The sequence below is a fragment of the Neomonachus schauinslandi genome, chromosome 1 (genome assembly GCF_002201575.2).
Source record: "Neomonachus schauinslandi chromosome 1, ASM220157v2, whole genome shotgun sequence".
In the NCBI taxonomy this organism is placed as follows: Eukaryota; Metazoa; Chordata; class Mammalia; order Carnivora; family Phocidae; genus Neomonachus; species Neomonachus schauinslandi.
The window spans coordinates 46,873,219-46,896,279 of record NC_058403.1 but is presented as its reverse complement, the minus strand read 5'-3'; the positions used below and the strand labels follow the sequence as shown (position 1 = coordinate 46,896,279).

Sequence of the window (23,061 nt, the reverse complement as noted above, 5' to 3'; positions counted from 1 at the left end):
GTAACTTTTATTTTACAAAATGCATAAGCTTTGATACATGTCATGTATCATATGACCTCACTGATATGAGGAATTCTTTTTTTTTATTATTTTTTTATTTTAAAGATTTTATTTATTTATTTGAGAGACAGAGAATGAGAGACAGAGAGCATGAGAGGGAGGAGGGTCAGAGGGAGAAGCAGACTCCCTGCTGAGCAGGGAGCCCGATGTGGGACTCGATCCCAGGACTCCAGGATCATGACCTGAGCCGAAGGCAGTCGCTTAACCAACTGAGCCACCCAGGCGCCCCAGATATGAGGAATTCTTAATCTTAGGAAACAAACTGAGGGTTGCTGGAGGGGGGGGGTGGGAGGGATGGGGTGGCTGGGTGATAGACATTGGGGAGGGTATGTGCTATGGTGAGTGCTGTGAATTGTGCAAGACTGTTGAATCACAGATCTGTACCTCTGAAACAAATAATGCAATATATGTTAAGAAAAAAAAAAAGAAGAAGATAGCAGGTGGGGAAGAATGAAGGGGGGGGAATCGGAGGGGGAGAGGAACCATGAGAGACAATGGACTCTGAAAAACAAACTGAGGTTTCTAGAGAGGATGGGAGTGGGAGGATGGGTTAGCCTGGTGATGGGTATTAAAGACGGCACATTCTGGTTGGAGCACTGGGTGTTATGCACAAACAATGAATCATGGAACACTACATCAAAAACTAATGATGTAATGTATGGTGATTAACATAACAATAAAAAATTTTTAAAAATGCATAAGCTTTTCTACATGGTCAGTAGAAAATGACCATGTCGTGAGTAATAAATAAATGGTCAGTTTTTCAACCGCTTGATGGATATATGAAAAGAACTTTTGCTATCCCTTTTCTGCCTACAAACAAAACTACACATACACTCAAATGTATATAAATGTCAAGTTTATTAATTTTTTTTGTCTACTTGATCTTTAATATCTGGGATAGTTGCACTAAAACCTTTCCTTAGAAGAATGGTTTGTCAATAATTTTTGCTTATATATGTCAATGATGTCCTTTTAGAACAAAGAATTAAAACAGATAATTTGGGGGTTTGGCTTCTAAAAATCATATAAAATATGTCCCTTTCAGGGGTGCCTGGGTGGCTCAGTTGGTTAAGCATCTGCCTTCAGCTCAGGTCATGATCCCAGGGTCCTGGGATCCAGCTTGCATCAGGCTCTCTGCTCAGCGGGGAGCCTGCTTCTTCCTCTCCCACTCCCCCTGCTTGTGTTCCCTCTCTCGCTGTGTCTCTCTCTGTCAAATTAATAAAATCTTAAAAAAAAAAAAAGTCGCTTTCAGTCCAGCCTGAGTCTCTGTCTCTTAATAGTGTGTTTTAGCTTATTTGAAAAGAATGATAATTTATAAGGAGTAAGAAGTTAGATCCCGGGGATGCCGGGGCGGCTCAGTCATTAAGCATCTGCCTTCTGCTCAGGTCATTGATCTCAGGGTCCTGGGATTGAGCCCCGCGTCAGGCTCCCTGCTCAGTGGGGAGCCTGCTTCCCCCTCTCCCTCTACCGCTCCCCCTGCTGGTGCTCGCTCTCTCTCTGTCAAATAAATAAATAAAATCTTAAAAAAAAAAAGAAGTTAGATCCTTATCTTTCACCAAACACATAAACTCTAGGTTCACTGAAGACCTAAATGCATACACAAACAATAAAAACATGCAGAAGAAAATATAGGAGACTGTTGTTGTGACTTTAACATAGGGAGGATTTCTTTTAAAAAGTACCAATTAGAGGGCGCCTGGGTGGCTCAGTTGGTTAAGCGACTGCCTTCGGCTCAGGTCATGATCCTGGAGTCCCTGGATCGAGTCCCGCATCGGGCTCCCTGCTCAGCAGGGAGCCTGCTTCTGCCTCTGACCCTCCCCCCTCTCATGTGCTCTCTCTCTCATTCTCTCTGTCTCAAATAAATAAATAAAAAATCTTTAAAAAAAATAATAAATAAATAAAAAGTACCGATTATAGGGGCACCTGGATGGCTGAGTCGTTAAGCGTCTGCCTTCGGCTCAGGTCATGATCCCAGGGTCCTGGGGTCGAGCCCCGCATCGGGCTCCCTGCTCAGGGGGAAGCCTACTTCTCCCTCTCTCACTCCCCCTGCTTATGTTCACTCTCATGCTGTGTCTCTCTGTGTCAAATAAATAAATAAAATCTTTTAAAAAAATTAAAATAAATAAAATAAAAAGTACCAATTAGAGAGGAAAATACTGATACATTGGACTGCCCTAAAAATTAAAATTTGGGTATGACAAAAGATGTCAAAAGCCAAGCAAAAAAAGCTACAGACTGGAGGAAAGATATTTGCAACTTTATAACCAATAAAGAATTAGTGTCCAGAGTACATAAAGAACTTCTAATGACCAATAAGAAAAAGACAAACAATCCAGTACAGAAATGATCATAGTGTCTAAATAAGCAAGTCACAGAGTAGAATATCAGAATGTCTAATAAATACATGAAAAGTTACACAAATAAAGGAAGAAAAAAAATCTAACGTATCATTGAATTTCCAAGCTGCAAAAGGAATATAACAATACTTGTAACATATTTATCAGATAGACAAAAGTTAATAAGCTTAATAATGTATTAATAAATGTCCCAAAAGGGATGTTTAGTTTAAAAAAAGCAAGTTCCACACACCATGATACCACTTAGGTAAACATTTAAAACTCACAAAATAGAATACTTTATATATGGCTATATAAATATGTAGCAAAAGTTTAAAGGCAGCCATAAAAATGAAACACACCAACTTAAGAAAGATATAAGTTCTGGGGCGGTGGGGAGGGATGGGAAAAAACAGGACACAGGACTTCAGGTACAGCTATAATATCTTCCTTTTTTTTTTTTAAGAGGTCTGAAGCAAACATAGCAAAATTTGACATCTGCTTACCTTGCTGGTGGGTACATGTGCTGCATGTATTATTATCTATACTTTTCTATATGCATGAAATATTTTTTAAATTAAAAGAAAAACACAGAAAAGAACATAAAAGATTTAGATTTAGTCTCTACCTTCACAAAGCATGTAGCAAAAGCAAATGGGAGCAAAATTCCACAACATGCCAGAGCCATGAGTAATACCCCTTCTTCTTTATCAGGGCTATTACGAATTCTAAAATATGCACTTTCTAACAATGGAGTGCTTTTTAAGTTTTATTCTTTTGGGGGGGGAGGGGCAGAAGGAGAGGGAGAGAGAGAATCTTAAGCAGGCTCCACATTCAGTGCAGAGCTGACGTGGGCTTGATCTCACAACCCTGAGATCATGACCTGAGCTGAAATCAAGAGTTGGATGCTTAACCGACTGAGCCACCCAGGCACCCCACATTGGATTTGTTTCATTTGGGGGGAGAATAAAAGTAAATGCGTGTGCTTGCTTTCCCTATTATTATTGTCAAAGTAATCATTATTTTAGACTCTGAAAAGTACAAACATTTCATGTGAGACATTAAATTTTCTGAAGGGCTATATGCAAGATATAGGGAGACCATGGTGAGCACCATATTAGCAGAGATAACTAAAATCTGTTGCTACAAGATGATGACTGTACCAATTACATAAAATATCCCAAGGCAGGTCTATAGGATGAATCTGAGCCTGTGAGTGCCATGCCAAGAGTAAATAGGGGCAAAGTTTATGACTGAATATTTTTAAATATATTTTTAAGTGTAAAACTGACCTACATTAGCTAGATTTTTCTTAGAAAACAGACTTGTGTCCATGACCAGAGCATTTCAATTCTGCTACAAAGGTTTTTGAAAAGGAAAAAAAGAAAAGAAAACATCTCTATCATCTAGAACAGTAGAGTTGAGATTACCATAATTTTAAGATTTTATTTATTTATTTGAGAGAGAGAGAGAGAGAGCATGTGGTGTGCATGAGTGGGGGGAGGGGCAGAGGGAGAAGCAGACACCCCGCTGAGTGGGGAGCTGCATATGGGCGCTCAATCCCAGGATCCTGAGATCATGACGTGAGCCGGAAGTTAGAGGCTTACCAACTGAGCCACCCAGGTGCCCCCAATTTGAGTGTATTTTTTAATGTAACAAAGTTTGAGACCTACTTTTTGAGGTACTGAGCAAGATTTGAAGTTCAGTCTCCCCATCTGGATTAAGTTTGTCCACATCTCTCTCCACAACTGTGGAACCAGAAATGAGAGAATCACTAGTTCCTGTCAGAAGGACAAAAGTAGAATTTTAAAAGTCTACATTTTCATAGATAGAGCATTATTCATGGTTGATAGCAGAATGCTGTCTGATATTATAAGTACATGAAACAAACCACTCACCTTTCCTCACAGAGAAGCGAACGTTTAGAGACTCCATAGTGCTTTCTGAAGAGAAAGCCACAGACTGTACTGCCACATTAGGTCTCACCACTGACGTGTTACCCAAAGATGTAGAATAAATCTCCATTTGCTTAATAAGTCTGTATAGGATAAAACATAACAACGTAATATTCTAGAGATTTGTCATAAAATCAAAGGTGTGTGTTCTCTCCCACATTCCAGTAGAAAGGCACGACCATAGAACTCATGTGAACATTGGCACAATCTACTTAAAATAATTTATTGTCTTCACCAGAATCTTGCTTTGTTATGTATATACTTTTTCTAAAGTTCTGATGGACTGTCTCCACTGAAGGATACCTTGTATATAGATGCCAGAAAGTTGGAGCTCAACAATGACAAAGTTCCCCACAGAAGTAGTCTTTATTGTGTTGTTCTTCACACAAAGGATGGTGTTGCTACCCATCATTGGCCAGACATGTGCTCCTTGTTTCTCCAGTGATGAGAACCAATTTCCACTTATTCAACTCCCTCCTCTCACCCAAATCCCTTGGGGTCTAAAGCATCTCCTGTTAGTTGTTGGTTCCAGAGGCAACAGTTCATTTGGAACCATGCAAGAATAGAGCTCTGAGCTCACTGCCTTGGTTATTAACTCTACATTGCAGGTTTCCACAATGTTCTTTTCTACTTTGGATAACTTTAAAGACAGATTAGATGGAAGGTGGGAGGGAGTGGGGGAACCTGTCAATTTGGTGCTTTCCAGAGAAAAGTCGTAAGACCTTTTCTTTTCCTTGTTTCCTGTAAGAAATACTTGCACTATTTTTGTACTTGACAAAACAAAATCTCTATAGCTAAGATAACTGATTCAATCTAGTTTTCCCAGAAATGAAGGGATTTCATTAAAATGTAGTTGTTCCATATCCTAAATCTCTATTTTGGCCACTAAAGTATTTTTCCCTTTCCCCAACTGACATAATAGACAAATTTTAAAATAATTAAAAATTGCTTTCATAAAGAGAGTATGATAATCATTTATATGGAAACATTCGAGTTGGCTTCTCTGTTTTGAATGTTTTCCTTTTGTAACACCATTTTCTGAATTTTTAGCAATTCACACTATACATTTCCCACTTAATGAATAACAATCATACTCCAGAGCTGCTTTCGACAGGAAGACTACATAACAAAATTCTAATCTTATAAGAACATATTTCATACATTTGTCAACCAAACAATATCTGTTGAGCACCAACTAAGAGGTCATACCCTATGAAACACTAGAGATAGCAAGAGGTGCTCCCTCAGGCATTGGAAGTCTAAAGAGAAGGATGTACTAGATATCTGAGAGTGATTGCAGGGTTCACAACCACTTTTGTTTTTTATTTTTATTTTTTTTTAAGATTTTATTTATTTGACAGAGAGAGACACAGCGAGAGAGGGAACACAAGCAAGGGGAGTGGGAGAAGGAGAAGCAGGCTTCCCGCGGAGCAGGGAGCCCGATGCAGGGCTTGATCCCATGACCCTGGGATCATGACCTGAGCCAAAAGCAGATGCTTCACTGACTGAGCCACCCAGGCGCCTCTCACAACCACTTTTAAAGGGTTGCTCTAGCCACAGCCACTTTTAAGGCCATTTTTTCCTTCCATATGATTCTTCCCTGCTCTTGCCATAACTGATTCGATTAGAGATGAGTGCTTGCCTCGGAGTACCCAATGCAGAGGCTTGCCATTGGCCAGTATAAATGACTGGAAGAAGAAACCAGATTCTTTTCACTCGGGAATTTTCAAGTTAGTGCCATAGTTATATCAGGAAAGTCATGGTTTAGAGGCGACCAGAGAAGTTATTCTGTCATTGTAAGGCCAAATAGAAATTTAAAATAAGAGGCTTATTTTTTCCTGTTGAAAATAAAAGATGGGATGCCTGGGTGGCTCAGTAGGTTAAGTGTCTGCCTTCCGCTCAGGTCATGATCCCAGGGTCCAGGGATCCGGTCCCTCATCGGGCTCCCTGCTCAGCGGGGAGCCTGCTTCTCCCTCTCCCACTCCCCCTGCTTGTGTTCCCTCTCTCACTGTCTCTCTCTCTGTCAAATAAATAAATAAATTTGTAAAAAAAAATAAATTATATATATATGTGTGTGTGTGTGTATATATATATATATATATATATATATATATAAATTCTTTTGAGAACTACATTGGCATTTTGTCCACTTTATGACCTAGGAATGTCTTTCTCAAGGACATAGAAGCCATCTCTTTGAAATGTAAACATCAAGGGATTCCCTATTTCCCAGTTCCTGTGAGGGTAGGAGCCTAATTTTAGTGGGTGGGTACCTTGCTCCAAGTTGCAAAGCTACCTCTTGTCATAAAGATATGAGAAGTTTGTTCTTCCTCTGGATAAAGTCCGTTAGCTAACACAGATGGTCACCTCAATTACTGGGTTAATGTAGGATGAACTATGTGTGTCGGTGTTGTCAAGTTCTCTTAATTGAGGACTAGTTATTGATTACCTGAAAACACGTATGTAATGGGTTATATCTGCTCAGCTATATAAAGAAGTGAGATTCCTCTCTGTCTGCAATCTCTTAGTGTTTGCCTGTGATACACATCACATTCTGGTTTAATGTTTATGCCATAAAAAGTGTTTTCTTTCTCTACTATGTTTGTGGAGAGCATTTCTGGATTGAGAAAAGATTTTGTTTTTAATTATGTTTCCCCAATGTCATTAACAGGGTTAATTTATGAGAGAGCAGAAACTAGAAGATGAAACATACATGTTTATTGAGTCATGTTAATTATAAAGACCAACTGCTAACTTTTTTTCAAGACCAAATATATAAAAGTCAAGTATCGTGCTAGTGATTTACATATATTAACTCAGTTGAACCTCACAAGAATCCTACTGAAGTGAGTCTCAAAGTTATTCCCATATTATACTGAAGAATCTGACGCTCTTCCAAGAGAAATCAATTTGTCCAATATCATGAACCGACTAAATAACAATGCTAAGATTTGAACCCAGGACTGTCTGACTCCAAAGGCTGTGGCCACAACCATTATATTATCCCAGAAGGAAGGCCCATAGACTCCTCTACGGGGACCTTCAGAGCTGCCTTGGATGCCCTGCCATCTTCCTACTCCAGAAGCCATAAAGCCCTGCCATATTATGATACTGTTTTTAGGTTCCCATGAGATTCCATAAGCCTCTTTACAATAGATCTCTGGTCAAGATAATTTAAGCAGGCATCTTTTAACCAAAGAAGGCTGGCTGGAACAAAAATACAAATAGAAATGTGAAATGTGAATGTGCAAGGTGGTCAGTATTAGGGAAGCAGTTTTGCATTCCCAAGGATAGGTAAACAAGGACAATTACGAGCCCTGAATTTCAGGGTGATAGCTCAGTCTTTGTGACAAATGGTCAAAATGGAGAAAGGAGGTCTTAGATTCACTGATTGCAGTAGGATGCTCTTAACAGCAGAGACCTTGCCCATGGCTCCTCCCAACTTAGACCAAGAGAATGGATGAATGGATGCTAGAGAACTTCACTATGACAACTTGAGCCAGCTGGAGCTGGGCAGGTTTTTTCCTTCCTGTCACTCTCCTGTTTTACTCTCACACTGTCCACTTCTCCCCATGAGTGGAGAAGGGGAGTCCAGTAGCTTAGGGATGCAAACAGGAAATTGTGAATGAAAGAAGGGAGAAGCCAAAGTAAGATGGGCCACAAAGGCCCAGTGTCTGTCAGGAGACCCTGCAGGTAGGCCCAGGTTCAGGGAACAGAGTTTGGAAAGGAAGAGTTCCCCAGAGAAGAAAATTAATTTTCTTCTCTAGGGAGAGAGGAGCTTTAGCATCACCTCTGCTGGCAGTTCCTGAGGAGTACTAAGGGCTTGGTGACCTGATCTGGGGGGCTGGAGCCTGAGGCGACAGCCTTATCTAAGTGAATGAGGCTCTGAGTCCACGAGGGCTTATGCATAGGACTACCTGGGAGAGTCAACTGACAGACCAGGATTAGAAAAGTAAGCAGACTAGAAATCCACAGTGGGAGGAATTACTGTGAGTGTGGTTGTAACATTTCATATTTCAGTGTATCCCACATTTAAAATTTTTATTCATCCTCTAATCACCTCCTTCGATGCCATTTGGATATTGCACATAAATCACACAGAATCGAGTTTTTCTCCATGTCTTAAGCCAGTACAATTCATAATTGCTTATTGTCAGGACCGTATTTTTATCTATATCATGATGTGTGACTTTCTCAGCCAAATCTCATAGTTGCTCTCTCCTCCGCTTTCTCACCAAAAACATCCACACTTCTCCTTTCCCTCTAGCAAGACTGCAAGCACAGAGCCTCCAGCTCTGAAGGGAGCCCACTCTGGCTCTCAAGCTCCATGTTCACTGAACAGAGACTCTGAATCCCATGGCCACTTCCTTCTCCAACTTCAAGAAAAATGGGAGTCTAGGAGCGCCTGGGTGGCTCAGTCATTAAGCAGCTGCCTTCAGCTCAGATCATGATCCCAGGGTCCTGGGATCAAAACCCGCATCGGGCTTCATGCTCTGCAGGAAGCCTGCTTCTCCATCTTCCACTCCCCCTGCTTGTGTTCCCTCTCTCGCTGTGTCTCTCTCTGTCAAATAAATAAATAAAACCTTAAAAAAAAAAAAAAAATGGGAGTCTCCACACTCCCAGTGAGAAGGGCCCAGACTCCTATTGAAATCTGAAGTCATAAAATACACCAATTAAACTGCTGAAACGACAACCTCTACCACCATCTCTCAGAATTACAATCTTTTGAATGTCTTATCCATTTCATGCTTTTGTACTTTTTCTACTTTGAGGGCTCAACACAGTAAAAATTAGAAAACTGAGAACTACTTCTAGGAATTTCTCCTAAAAAAATAATGGGCCATGCAAACAGAGATTATGTATAAGAATGTTGATTGCTCAAAATATTAAAAGACCTGAAGCAATCCAAATGTCTTTCAACAGGAATTACTTAAATAAAAGTTCACTCATATTATGCAGTATCTAAAATTTATGTTGTATATGTATAGATATTTATATTGAAAAGATGTTCATAAGTTATTACTAAGTGACAAAAATAAGCTATAAATCAGTAGAGTATGTAATATGATACAAACACACACACAGAGAGAAAAATCTGGAAGAATATATACCAACAGGTTAATAAAGGTGGGACAATTTTTTAAATTTTGCTCATCTGTGTATTTTCTTATTTTTCTATAATGAGCATATAAATTTACCTAAATTTTTTAAAAATCAAGAAAACTATATATAAGGTAAAAACACAATGAATCCTAGTTAAGAGACCTCTGTAATAAAGTATATAAGTCTTATTATAAATATACAACCAAAAGTATGTCGAAACATAGGAATCAAAAAGAGAGAAAGCAGGTAGAGTTGGATTTTTTTTTTCAATGTAGCCTTGGGAAAGCTAAAGAAAGCTTAACCAAGATACACCAGGATCTTAGGGATAGCTGAGTTGTGTGTAGAGAGCGGGCACCATGTCCTGCAAAGTTATGCTATTATTTTCAGCTCTGTACATTGAGAAGAGTTGGAAGAGCTCCTTTTGTGCATGCAGGCTGACCCTTGGCCATGCCAACCGAAGGCTAGGAAAATAAGTTCTAGTCTAAATCATCCCAGTTGCTCTCTATCTCCCAGACCATGGCCACCCCAGGAAGCAGGAATTAACATCCAACACTCTGTCCAGTAAATGAAGATCGGGTGGAAAGCGAAGACTTCAGTCGGCATTCCAGAGGACTCAGCCAGTTAGTGCAGCCAGGAGAGAAGTAAAGACACCTCTCTTCATGCTTTAACCTAGGAAACTAGATAGCACTTTGTAATATTTTCTTTCCCGATTGAAATTGGGCTTACGTCGCCAAGGTGTCATCATTATCAGAAGCAGTAGCAGCAGCTTTCTGAAAAACGTCTTCCCCGGCATCTAGAAGTTGACTCACTGTTGTTACAGCAATTACTTTTGCCTGCCAGGAAGAAGGCAGCAAATGATCATCGTAGCAGACATGCATCAGACATCCTCATCGCCATCATTATCATGCATTATTACGGTATCAAGTGGCACTGTGAGTATGGTAATCTAGAGGTGAGTAGTTTTCAAACTTGAAGGTTTAGTTTTAGATGGCAGAGACTAAAGATAGGGCATGGGGAAAATTTAAATTTAGTCCATCAGGAAGCTTAGCTTCTGAATCTGGCCTCCAGGCAAGGTCTTTCACAGAACCTCTACCCCACCCCCAAGAACACAATAGCAGATGCCTGGATACAGAAGCAGAAACAAAGTAAGACTGCAGGGCTCTGATTGTGGAAACATTACAGCCCATAATACTTAGTATAACTATCATACTTACTATTGAACTAAGTAAAGAGGTTTCTAGTTTTTTCTTTCTTTCTGTGTCTGTTTTTTCTTCCCCTCCCCTTTTTTAAAAACCGTGTGAGTTTTACCTCAGGTACAGCATTTCTGGTTGAGTTGAAGATTTGCCCCACCACTCTAGTGGCAGAAATGACGCCCTCTGGAGTTATTCTATTGACATCAGATGTTAAAATCTGAGCTTCAGCCGAAATATTCAGAGACTGTGTTGAGATATTGACTATCTGTTTAAAAAAACACAAAAAACAACAACTCTAACTTTATACAACTATGTCTAAACACTTTGCAAGCAATTGCAGGTCAATAAACTGGAATTTAGCTGACCCTCGATCTCCTGCATCTACTCAGTTCTTCATGTTTGCTTCTCTCCTTGTGTAAAGGACAAAGTACATGCAGGCTGGTGGCTTTTCCAGCCTTTACTATCTGCTGGGATTCATTAACTAAGTCTGCCTTAGATAGACCAATGCTACTCAACGTGGGATCCATGAACCCTGTAACTGTTAAAGGGCTCACAGGGAGATAAGCGTAGAAACTGTAACTGGTCAGAAACTTACACAACAATTGTATCCTGTTGAATCTAGTTATTTTTTTCAGTGATCCATATTTGGATGGGAGCTACACTTGCGCGAACATAGCATAACATATGGACTTGTTCTAATCATTATGTTGTACACCTGAAACTAATGTAACACCGGGTATCAACTACACATCAATAATAAATAAATAAATAATTGAAAACCTTTTTTAAAGAGAAAAAAAGGATTTGTATTTTATATATATCTTTTTCATCCCATTTTCCTAGGAATTCATTGTTATTACATTTTACAAAATTATCAGTCTGCAAGGGATTGGAAATTTTTAAAACAGGCTTTTCAGCACAGATTGAGAAACACTGACCTAGGCCCTATCTCCAGGTACCAAATGGCCCCCTGGCTCTGGTGTTGTGAGGCTAAAACATGTTAATCCGTATTGTCTTTAGTAGAGCCAGGTGTTATGGTGTGTATATGTGGCTTCGTTTTTCACTAGATGGCAGCATTATTTCAAAAATCAAACCAAGGTCACAGGCCATTCACACTTAGGGGAGAGTTGAAAACAATATTCAATCAATAGACAGAAACAACGAAAGCTCTCATTCAATAGCTAGGTCTCTGCTCTGTTCTAGGCACTTTGCTGGATGTTTTATAGGGGTTATCACATTTAGTACAAAAAACAACACTGTCAGTGGAGCATCCTTATCCCTGTTTAAAGGTTTGGAGAGGTAGAGGAGTCCACGCAGCTTACAAGTGTCAGAGCTCACAGCCAAAAACTGGGTAGTCAGACTCCAGAACATAAGGTCTTTCCCCCAGTCTGTGTAGTTGGCACAAACTATGGAGTTGGCAGCCATCTCCACTCTCCACTCCCAACCCCATCTCTACCCCTATCCCTGCCCATCTACAATTAGGGAGCCAGAGTGATACAGTGTGGGCTTTAAAATAAAAAGTAACTCCATCACTTTTTGGCTGTGGTTCACTACACCTCTCAGAGATAGCTTCCTCATCTATAAAATAGGTACATAAATATCTATCTCTATATAGTTGTTATAAGAATTAAATATGATAAAATAACATGTAAAATGTTAGCACAGTATTTGGCACACAGTAAGTAGCTCAATAATTAGTATAATCACTCTAGTTATCTATGAGAACAACTGAGGTTCTATAAAAACTAAATGAGATAACATATTTAACATGTCCTGCACTTAGAAGGACCACTTAAAGTTTCCTTTTCCTTCCCTTTCTTGGCTCCAGATATTAGCAATTCTATGCATTTGCATACAGGTATACACTAGGTTAAAATAATTTAATCTTGGAGCGCCTGGGTGGCTCAGTCATTAAGCGTCTGCCTTCAGCTCAGGTCATGGTCCCAGGGTCCCGATGTGGATTGAGCTCCACATCGGGCTCCCTGCTGGGCGGGAAGCCTGCTTCTCCCTCTCCCACTCCCCCTGCTTGTGTTCCTGCTCTCGCTCTCTCTCTCTCTCTGTGTCAAATAAATAAATAAAATCTTTAAAAAATAATAATAAAATAAAATAATTTAATCTGCATGAAAAAATATCTAGCCATATATATTTCCCACTTCACTGGCTCATGGACACAGCCCCGAGACCAGCATTAGGTCCTAGGGTTCCCACCTCCAAAGGTCTTTGATGTTTGTTGTTGTTGTTACTCTTTATTCTGATTCAGTTAACCATCAAGATACCTTCCTTTTGGTCTCAAATGTCAGTGATCTATTTTCTGATATATTTTCACTGCTCTAAAAAGATGAGGCCATTTAAAATGTGTTATAGACTATCATTTGCTATAATTTGCTGAACCAACAGGTCCAACGGTCCTTTTTCACAAACAGATATAAACTTCAAAAAAAAAAAAAAAAGAGGGGTTTCAGTTACCAGTTTTTGTTATTCCTAATTTGAGAGTTCACCGTTAGGTATCTAAAGAACAGAGACTTCACACACAGTCGGAACATTTTTCATTTGCCCGGCACACAGACCACATGGCATACCTGCTTTTCCAGCGTTTCCAGAGTTTCATTGCAATTTCCTATTGTCACATTTTGTAATTCTATCTCTCCATATATGGTAATATTGCATAGCCGGGTTGCTATTGGATTGCCCGCTTTAAAAAAAAGAAGAAAAAAAGACAGTGTTTACAAAGATGGCCACTAGCAACTAACTGCCTGCTCGCGTACACGTCCCCTTCTCAGTGGGATTGTCCTGCTCCTCCCACTGAGGGGTAGAGTCTATGCCTCCATTTTCTAAATCTGGGTTAGACTTAAACTTGCGTTGGCCAACAGAATGTTCTGTGAGAGTTCCAGACCTTGGGCCTCAAGAAGACTTGAAGTTTCAGATTTGCCCTCTTGGAACACTGTCCGGAGACTATTGTACTAGGAAGCAGCTCTGATCTACTGGAGGATGAAAGGCTATGTGAAAGAGAACTGAGTCCGTCCAGCCAGCACCAAAGCGTCATGTGAGTGAGGGTGTCTTGGACATTCAAGCAGTCCATCAACCCATAGAACTATGAAAAATTTAAATCATTATTCATTGAAGCCACAAAATTTGGGATGGTTTAATATACAGCAATGAAAAAGTGAATCAGGCAGTCATTATAGGAAACTTTTAGGCAGATGTCACTTGTCTTGATTTTTAAATCTGAAATTCAAAAGACCAGTCAACTGTTTCCTACATTCAAAGTCTACAAGGGAGATGTGCCTTCCAACAACTAGGGACATTGGGCTTTGAATTGGATGTGATGAGGGTTGAGAGATCAGAAATAATATGAAAAATTCCTACTAGAGCGGGCCCCTGGGTGGCTCAGTCGTTAAGCGTCTGTCTTTGGCTCAGGTCATGATCCCAGGGTCCTGGGATCAAGCCCCACATCCAGCTCCCTGCTCAGTGGGAAGCCTGCTTCTCCCTCTCCCCCTGCTTGTGTTCCCTCTCTCGCTGTCTCTCTCTCTCTGTCAAATAAATAAATAAAATCTTCAAAAAAAAATTCCTACTAGATACTAAATTATATATTGAACTTTCGTTCTCTATCCAAATCTGAGTAACACCTGAAAGGCAAAGAGTTCTATTGTGTTGTAGCACTTATTTGATGTTTGGTTGGCTCTCAATAAACACTTTTTGAATCATTGGGTTTATTTCCTGTAATTATCACCGAGCTATCCTACCTCAGTGTCCTCCTGTGACTAATGCTTAAGAGCCAAAAACATAATATATATCAAACAAGTGTGATGTCCCTTGATGAACATATTACTGACTTTTTTTTTTTTTTTTTTACTGTTCCTGATTTGGTAGCACACAGTTATTTTTTGTAGCTGTATCTCTTTTATAAATTATAAGAAATAGTTAAGATATACAAAAAATGAAAAATTAAGACGATAGGTATCCATAGACACACCATAGAGTATAAGAAGTAAGTACCAATAACATGAAGCCCCCATGCCTTTTACCTTCTGAGCTTTTAATCAAGAGGCTAGAAGGACCTATGTAAAGAATAGGATCATGAATATTTGAGTAGGCATGATATATATGGGCAGAAGCAATTTGAATTCTGCAAATGGAATACTGGTCTACATAATCTCTTAGAATAAATAAGATAAAGAAACACACAGGAAAGACTAGTATCTGTAAGTACTACAATATTTCAAAGAGCCCTTGACATACACAAAAATAAATACCTAAATAAAATGTGAAATTCTCCCCAGGGTTATTACTGACAGAAGTTCTATCAAACATTTTCATAAATGATCTAGACTTGGCAGTATTACTGAGATATCCAGTTCTGCAGGAAATGATGATATCCTGCAGGAAGATGTGAGAAATATGAGGACTGGTCAAAGGAAAGTCGATGCAGGGGCGCCTGGGTGGCGCAGTTGGTTAAGCGTCTGCCTTCGGCTCAGGTCATGATCCCAGGGTCCTGGGATCGAGGCCCCCATCAAGCTTCCTCCTTGGCGGGAAGCCTACTTCTCCCTCTCCCACTCCCCCTGCTTGTGTTTCCTCTCTCGCTGTCTCTCTGTCAAATAAAATAAAAAATCTTAAAAAAAAAAAAAGCCAATGCAAACAAAGTTCAGATAAAACACTAAGGGAAAATCATACAGCATAATGGGCTCTAAGCTGTCATGAAAGGAATCTATGCATTTTTAAGGGCTACTCTTGGAAGGTATTACCTAATACAGCAGTGAAATAAGTCATCAAAATCCTGGATATCAGCAGGGAGCATATTAGAAGTTAAAAAATGTTATTTGCTCCTTTATTCTTGGAATGTCTCTATGTAAGCAAGGTTGTCATGCTTCAAGGAAGGTATGATGAAGCTGGAGAATGTTCCAAGATGGATAACTAAAATGACCAAGGAGATGAAGAACTATCAACTGTGGACAGACTTAACTGAGCATCTCTACCTAGAAAGATGATGTCTGAAAGTAGATATGGTACAAATCTATAGCTAATGTTTAAAATTCAGACCAATTATATAACTCAATGAGCAGATATTAATATGTTCAAATTCCAGGACATAACTGAAACTGGGAAAATAAACCAATAGAAGAAGGACTAAAAGGAATTTATAACTGATCCATATTACAGTTTTTAGGGGAATTAGAATTATGTGAGGTTGCATCCTAAACTTTGAACATGAGCATCATGAAAGGGAGCCAAACCCTTCCACAAAACCTTCTTTGGTCCCTCTTCCAGGGATTTAATACTAGTTGGAGGGAAGATAGGTATGACCCAGCATAGTGATTCATATGCTTAAACAGGAGATATTTGGAAAAACACATACCATTCAAAGTGTCCTTATCACATCTTTGCTGGGAAGATCCATATTTTCCCACTGGAATTCTATCAAAAGTTAAACTCTCATAGGTACTCTTTTCACAGAAATTAGCTATAATGAAAAGAAAATAATTTTTTTCATCATAAATTATAATTTTCTTTTTAAAATTTCAAACCAGATAAAAATCAAAGTTCAAAACCTATTCAGTATAATTTGAAGGCTAATAGAAGACTTTAGGACTCACTGACCCACCTGGAACTTCATACTTTTTTTATCTGGCTAATACCATTAGAAAAACTAATATGTTAGATAATAGGTTCTAGTTAAAATGTGCACAGTATATAACCTGGTAGAGGTAGAATGTGGTCACTAACACATCAGAAAGGAGAGTGAAATCAGATTAGTTGAAATCTTGAAAATTAAAGATAAAGAACCCATAGTACCAAAGGACATCATGAGGATGTTGGTCAAAACAAAAAGGCCAAAGTCATGGAGCATGTGAGATATACTAGCTTGTAGGAGTGTAGGAAATTATAGGAGTGCATTCCCAAGGCTCTGGATCCTAAGCAGGCAGTATAAATTGTACAGAGTATTGGGAAGCATACTACAGATGAAGATGCAGCTTTGAAACATTATTTATAATATCCAAGACATGAAAGCAACCTAAGTGCCTATATACATATATATGTATATATATGATTATTACTCAGCCATAAAAGAGAATGCCATTTGCGACAACATGGATAGACTTAGAGGGTATTATGCTAAGTGAAATAAGTCAGACAGAAAAAGAAAAATACCGTATTATTTCACTTACATGTGGAATCTAAAACACAAAATGAATAAACAAAAAACAGAAACAGTTTCATAAATACAGAGAACGGACTGGTGGTTGCCAGAGGTAAGAGGGTGGGGGAATTCATGAACTGGGTGAAGGGGAGTGGGAGGTTCAGGCTTCTAGTTATGGAATGAATATGTCATGGGAATGAAAGGTACAGCACAGGGAATGGAGTCAATGGTACTGTAATAATGTTGTATGGTGACAGATGGTAGCTACACTTGTGGTGAGCACAGCATAATGGGTAGAGTTGCTGAATCACTATGCTGGGCACCTGAAACTAATGGAACATTGTGTGTCAACTATACTGCAATTAAAAAAAGAAGTAGCTTCTAACATTGATTCTGAGAGAGCACAGCCTGAAGTCAAACCACTAATTTAATAACATCTCATCCAGAGAAAGGATGAAAAGACAGAAACTTCATCTGAATATATACTTGGATAGGAAGATGTACCTTGATTTCAGAAAAGTTGAATATGTTAGAATTGTGATATTTGAAATGGGGTACTATAGTGTATCACCAACTGAAAGGACCTGAGGAAATCATACCGCCCACTGCCCTGAAGTAGACACTGCAACCAGAAGGAAAAGCATCTGTCAGTTTACAGAGAAACTTGAGAGTTGGGAAACATACTAGGTATATTGAACATATAGGTAAATAGCCCCAAAAGAATATTCTGCTATTAAGCTAACAAACACACCTTAAAGCCACCATCACTATACCCACTATACCTACTGTTACTAAATCATTAACAGAAACTTCAAGAAGCTTTGTTGCTGTCCTTATTAACACAAGTCACTTAAACCTCATACCCTAGTACCATCCCAAATAACTTACTGATTGTACATCTCCATCCTTTCCATAAGTCTGGACAAATGCATCCGCCATATTCCCAGGTTCCACCATTCCTGCAGAACTCTAGAGGGATGCTTGGTGAGGAGGTTGATAGTTCTAAAAAAAACAATAAAAATAGAATAGTACACAAACTGGCTGATCAATTTCTCCTTTTGGGTCTGTGGCCTTTAATTTCTATGTGTAAAACACTTACTCTGAGTACCTCTGGAGAAATATGTTTTGTAATATCATCATCAACAAAAATATACATCGAGAATCTACACAGGATACACAATGCTTACAAGAGGTTATAAAGACCAAAAAACTACATTTGAAAGACATAATACCTTGATCAAGGAGATTAGACTCTAGTGGGGAAAATAGGACTTATATAGATGAGATAGATGGATGGATGGATAGATAGGTAGATGATAGATAGATAGATAGATGATAGATAGATAGATAGATGATAGATAGATAGATGATAGATAGATAGATAGATGATAGATAGATAGATAGATGATAGATAGATAGATAGGCTGGCCAACTAAGTCAACATGCAGATTTGTAAGCGCTATAAGAACATAGAAGAGAGATGTTGAGGACAGAGGTAATTTCTTCAGGGAGGACTTTCCAGAAGAGGTGGTATTTGAATCAGATTTTAAGACTAAATCTAGAAAAGCCAGATAAAAAAGGATGGCCCCAAAAAGGCAGGATACAAAGTGCAAAACCACAAAAACATGGAAAGTTCTGAGGTGTCCGAGGAACATAGCAAAGTTTAACAAATCAGGAATATGGTTCTATGTAGAACAGCAGGACACAAACTGGATTGTGAGTGGGTTTATAGACCAAGCTAAGGAGATTTAATCCTGCAAGAGTCTAGAGAGATATTAAAACAAGAGAGTTACGCGTTAAGGTATGTGTTTTAAAAAGATACCTCAAGTGATATGGGAAGTGACTGAGGCTAGGAGACAAGGAAGGCCAGTTAAATGGGGATCAAATCTAGAGCAGTAGCTCTAAGGAAGATAGGTGTCAACAGATTCAGGAAGCATGCCTGAAATAGGATTGTAAGGATCTTGTGACTAGTTACTTTGAGCTGGGCACATGGGGTCTCCACATTGAAGACAGGGTGGATGGTGAACAAATTAACTAAGCTTAAGAATACAGAAGGCATTTTTTTTTACTTTTTTTTATTATGTTATGTTAATCACCACACATTACGTCATTAGTTTTTGATGTAGTGTTCCATGATTCATTGTTTACGTATAACACCCAGTGCTCCATGCAGTACGTGTACTCTTTAATAACATAATTTAAAAAAAAGTGAAAAAAATAAATAAATAAAGGAAAGGTTCAGCTGATACATGGCTGAACTAGCTAAAGACTTACTCTTCCTGACTTACTACAATGCCAGCTTCTCCTATTGTATCTCCATGAGCTGTGAGCATTAGAGGAAGAGGGCCATTTTGGAACTCAAACACTAAGGGATCCCAGAAGCAATTATTCTTTGTGAATCACTGTCAGGGCCAACATCTGCAAAATCTCCGGGCAGTAAAATGTGGGACTCTGAATACAGAGCCATCAGCTATGTGGCTCTGGATATTCACAAGATCCTCCTCAGCTGAGCTTAGATATGGTAATTCTAAATTTATGCAAAGATTATGAGAGGGCCTTTTACATTAAAGGCTGAGAAAAGCTGTTTTCTTTATTTTTTTATTCTTTTTGTTTGTTTTTGTTTGTTTTGTTTTGTTTCGTTTTGTTTCTTTTAACCTGCCACCACCTGATGTAATTTGCAAACACTTGAACTTCCTGGAGAAATAAAGTACCTGATTACTTACCTAAAAACAAAACAAAAAAGAATACAGAAGGCAGAGCTCCTGCTCCAATAATGATAGAGTAGATTATATAACTTAACCCTCCCACAGATAACACTTTTAAATTCTGGACAAACGTTAAAAAGAAGACGAAGAAGAAAACGAAGAAAGGAAACTACTTGGGGACCTTGGGCAGCAATGAAAAGCAGATGGAAGCTGAAGGCTATTCCAAGTTTACACAGTATTTCCCTAAGGGCACTACCTAGTCTGTATGGCAGGAGAGACTGGAACTCCAGCAGAAAGCCACAGTCTTAATGGATTAAGGTATGAAGTAACTTGTTTGGGGCTCCCACAACAGCTGGAAATTGAAGGGAGATATCCAAAAAGAGATGCCATATAGAAAGGTGGCTCGAAGTCTATGTGTAAATTCCCCTCGAATCTGGGGAGAAAAATAATATAGAAAAAAAAAATAGAGTTTGAGGGGTATGTGAGAAAATATAGAGCAGTCTAATACGTATGCAACTGGAGTCCCAGAAAGAGAGAAGGAATAGGACATATAATATATCAGAAGAAATTATGGTCAAAATTTCTCAAATCTGGTTACAAACTTTAACCTATAGATCCAAGAAGTTCAATAAAACCCAAGCAAAATAAATACAAGGAAAATCACACTTAGACATAATATCATGGTCAAACTGCTAAATCTCAAAGATAAGGAAAAAATCTTGACAGCAACCAGCTACTAGCCCAGACACTTTTACTGGTGAATTAGGGAAGAAATAATGCCAGCCTCATATAAATTCTTTCAGAAAATAGAGAAAGAGAGAAGCTTCTTATATATTACACAAGGCCAGGATAACCCTGATGCCAGAATCTGACAAAAACATTACAAAAACAGAAAAGCACAGACCAATAAACCTCAATTACACAGATGTAAAAATTCTTTAAAAGTAGCGTACCAAATCCAGCAATATATAGAACTGATAATATATCATGACCAAGTGAGATTTACACCAGGAGTGCAAAGTTGGTTTAACAATAGAAAATCAATTAATTTAATTCACCATATGACAGAAAAATGGCGGAAGACCATATGATTATTTCAACAAGTGCAGGGGCCAAAAAGCATCTGACATTTTTTTTTAACTCTCAGCAAATAAGAAATAAAAGGAAACTTCCTCAAGCTAATAAAAATCTTCTATGAAGAACCTACCAATAACATCATACTTAATAGTGTAATATTGAATGCTTTCCCCCTAAGATTGATAGAAAAAATGTTTAATTTCTGTAACCACTTTTATTCAACATTGTACAGAAGAGGCTAGCTAGTGCTAAAGGCAAAACAAAACAAAAGCATAAAGTTAAGAAAGGAAGAAATACAGTGTTCATTTTTTGTTGCAGATGACATCACCAAAGACTTTGAAAATCTTAATGTCTCAAAAAAAGTGAATTTAGCAAGACTGAATGATACAAAATAGATACGCAAAATGAAATTCATTTCCACATATTAGCAGCAAATAATTTGAAAATCATTTCCATTAAATTAGCAAAAAAATCATAAAATTTTTGCAAATAAATTTAAGAAAATATGTCCAAGTGCCCGTTATTAAGAGAAAATTTAAAAGACCTAAATAAGTGGAGATATATACCACGTATGTATGGAAGGCTCAAAGTTGTTAAGGTATCTATTTTCCCCAAATTGATACAGCCAAAATCCTAAAACAAAAGACATTTTTTTTGTAGAAATTGACAAACTGGCTTAAAGTTTTTATGGAAAAATAAAAGACCTAGAAAAGCCCAAACAGAGTTTTAAAAGAAGAGACTTGGCTAATTCATATCACTAATGTTATGACTTACTATATAGCCAGAGCAGTCAAGACAGTATGACCTCTGCATAATGACACACAAATAGATCAGTGAAGTAGAAAAAAGAGTTTAGAAATACAGTGGACCCTCGAATAACACAGGTTGTTGTGCACATTCATTTACACACGGATTTTTGTCAATAAATACAGTACACACAGCAAATATATTTCCTTTTCCTAATGATTTTCTTCTTTTTCTTTTTTTTGGTTTATACATATTATAGTTTTTCATTGTTGTTGTTTTTGTGTTTTTTTAAGTTTTTATTTAAAGTCCAGTTATGTAACATAAAGTATGATATTAGTTTTCAGGTGTAAAATATATTGATTTAGCACTTCCATACAACACCCGGTGCTCATCACAACAAGTGCCCTCCTTAATCTCCGCTTAAGACTTTACTCATATATGGAATTTAAGAAACAAGATGGCACCTGGGTGGCCCAATCGGTTAAGCATCTGCCTTCGGCTCAGGTTATGATCCCAGGGTCCTGGGATCAAGCCCCACATCAGGCTCCCTGCTCAGCAGGGAGTCTGCTTCTCCTTCTCCTTGTGCCGCTCCCTCTGCCACTCCCCCTGCTTGTGCTCTCTTGCTCTCTCTCAAATAAATAAATAAAATCTTAAAAAAAAAAAAAAGGAAAGAAACAGGGGCGCCTGGGTGGCTCAGTCGTTAAGCATCTGCCTTCGGCTCAGGTCATGATCCCAGGGTTCTGGGATCGAGCCCCGCATCAGGCTCCCTGCTCCACGGGAAGCCTGTTTCTCCCTCTCCCACTCCCCCTGCTTGTGATCCTGCTCTCACTGTGTCTCTCTCTGTCAAATAAATAAATAAAATCTTTAAAAAAAAAAAAAAGAAACAAAACAAATGAGAAAAGTGGGGAAAAAAAGAGAGAAACGCAAACCAAGAAACAGACTTAACTATAAAGAACAAACTAATCTTTTCCTAATGATTTTCTTAAGATTTTCTTTTCTCTAGATTACTTTATGGCAAGAATACAGTATATAATGCATATAACACATAAAATATGTGTTAACCTTTGCATTTGTTATTAGTAAGGGTTCTGGCTTGCAGGATGCTATTAGCAGTTAAGTTTGGGAGGAGTCAAAAGTTATTCACAGATTTTTAACAGTTCAATGGGTTGGCACCTCCCACCCTCATGTGGTTCAAGGCTTAACTATAGATAGAACATATCTAGTCAGTTGATTTTTAAAAACGCCAAGGCCGGGGCACCTGGCTGGCTCAGAAGGTTAAGCGTCTGCCTTCAGCTCAGGTCATGCTCCCAAAGGTCCTGGGATCCAGCCCTGCATCAGCTCCCTGCTCAGCAGGAAGCCTGCTTTTCCTTCTGCCTGCCACTCCCCCTGCTTGTGCTCTCTCCCTCTCTCTCTCTTTCTCTCTCTGTCAAATAAATAAATAAATAAAAGCTTCAAAAAAACAAACAAAAAAATGCCAAGGCAATTCAATTGGAAAAGAAAGCTAAAGATAAACCTACCTATGACACAGAAATTCTACTTCTAGATAAATATGCAAAATAAATGGAAATACATGTCCACAAAGGGATTCATACAAGAATGCAGGTGTCAGAAACATTGCTATTGTATGTCACTTGGATCCTTCCCTTCAGGTTTGAAGCACTCATTCCTCTAGCTTTTGTGAGTGTTGGAAACTGAGAACACTTAGCTGAGTCCTTTTCTAGAATTGCTCTCAACTAAAGAGAATCA

At 38.6% G+C, this 23,061-nt stretch overlaps 1 protein-coding gene across 1 annotated transcript in view; it reads right to left on the bottom strand.

Moving 5' to 3' along the window:
- Nucleotides 1-23,061, bottom strand: part of ADGRG7 (adhesion G protein-coupled receptor G7) — a 68,934-nt gene that overhangs the window by 30,087 nt on the left and 15,786 nt on the right. Inside the window, exons 2-8 of the mRNA XM_021692554.1 lie at nt 17,675-17,788; nt 16,004-16,108; nt 13,230-13,342; nt 10,766-10,915; nt 10,184-10,290; nt 4,298-4,437; nt 4,073-4,180 (exon numbers count right to left, since the gene is read on the bottom strand). Coding sequence (XP_021548229.1) covers nt 4,073-4,180; nt 4,298-4,437; nt 10,184-10,290; nt 10,766-10,915; nt 13,230-13,342; nt 16,004-16,108; nt 17,675-17,788 — 837 coding nt within the window. The remainder of the gene's footprint in view (nt 1-4,072; nt 4,181-4,297; nt 4,438-10,183; nt 10,291-10,765; nt 10,916-13,229; nt 13,343-16,003; nt 16,109-17,674; nt 17,789-23,061) is intronic.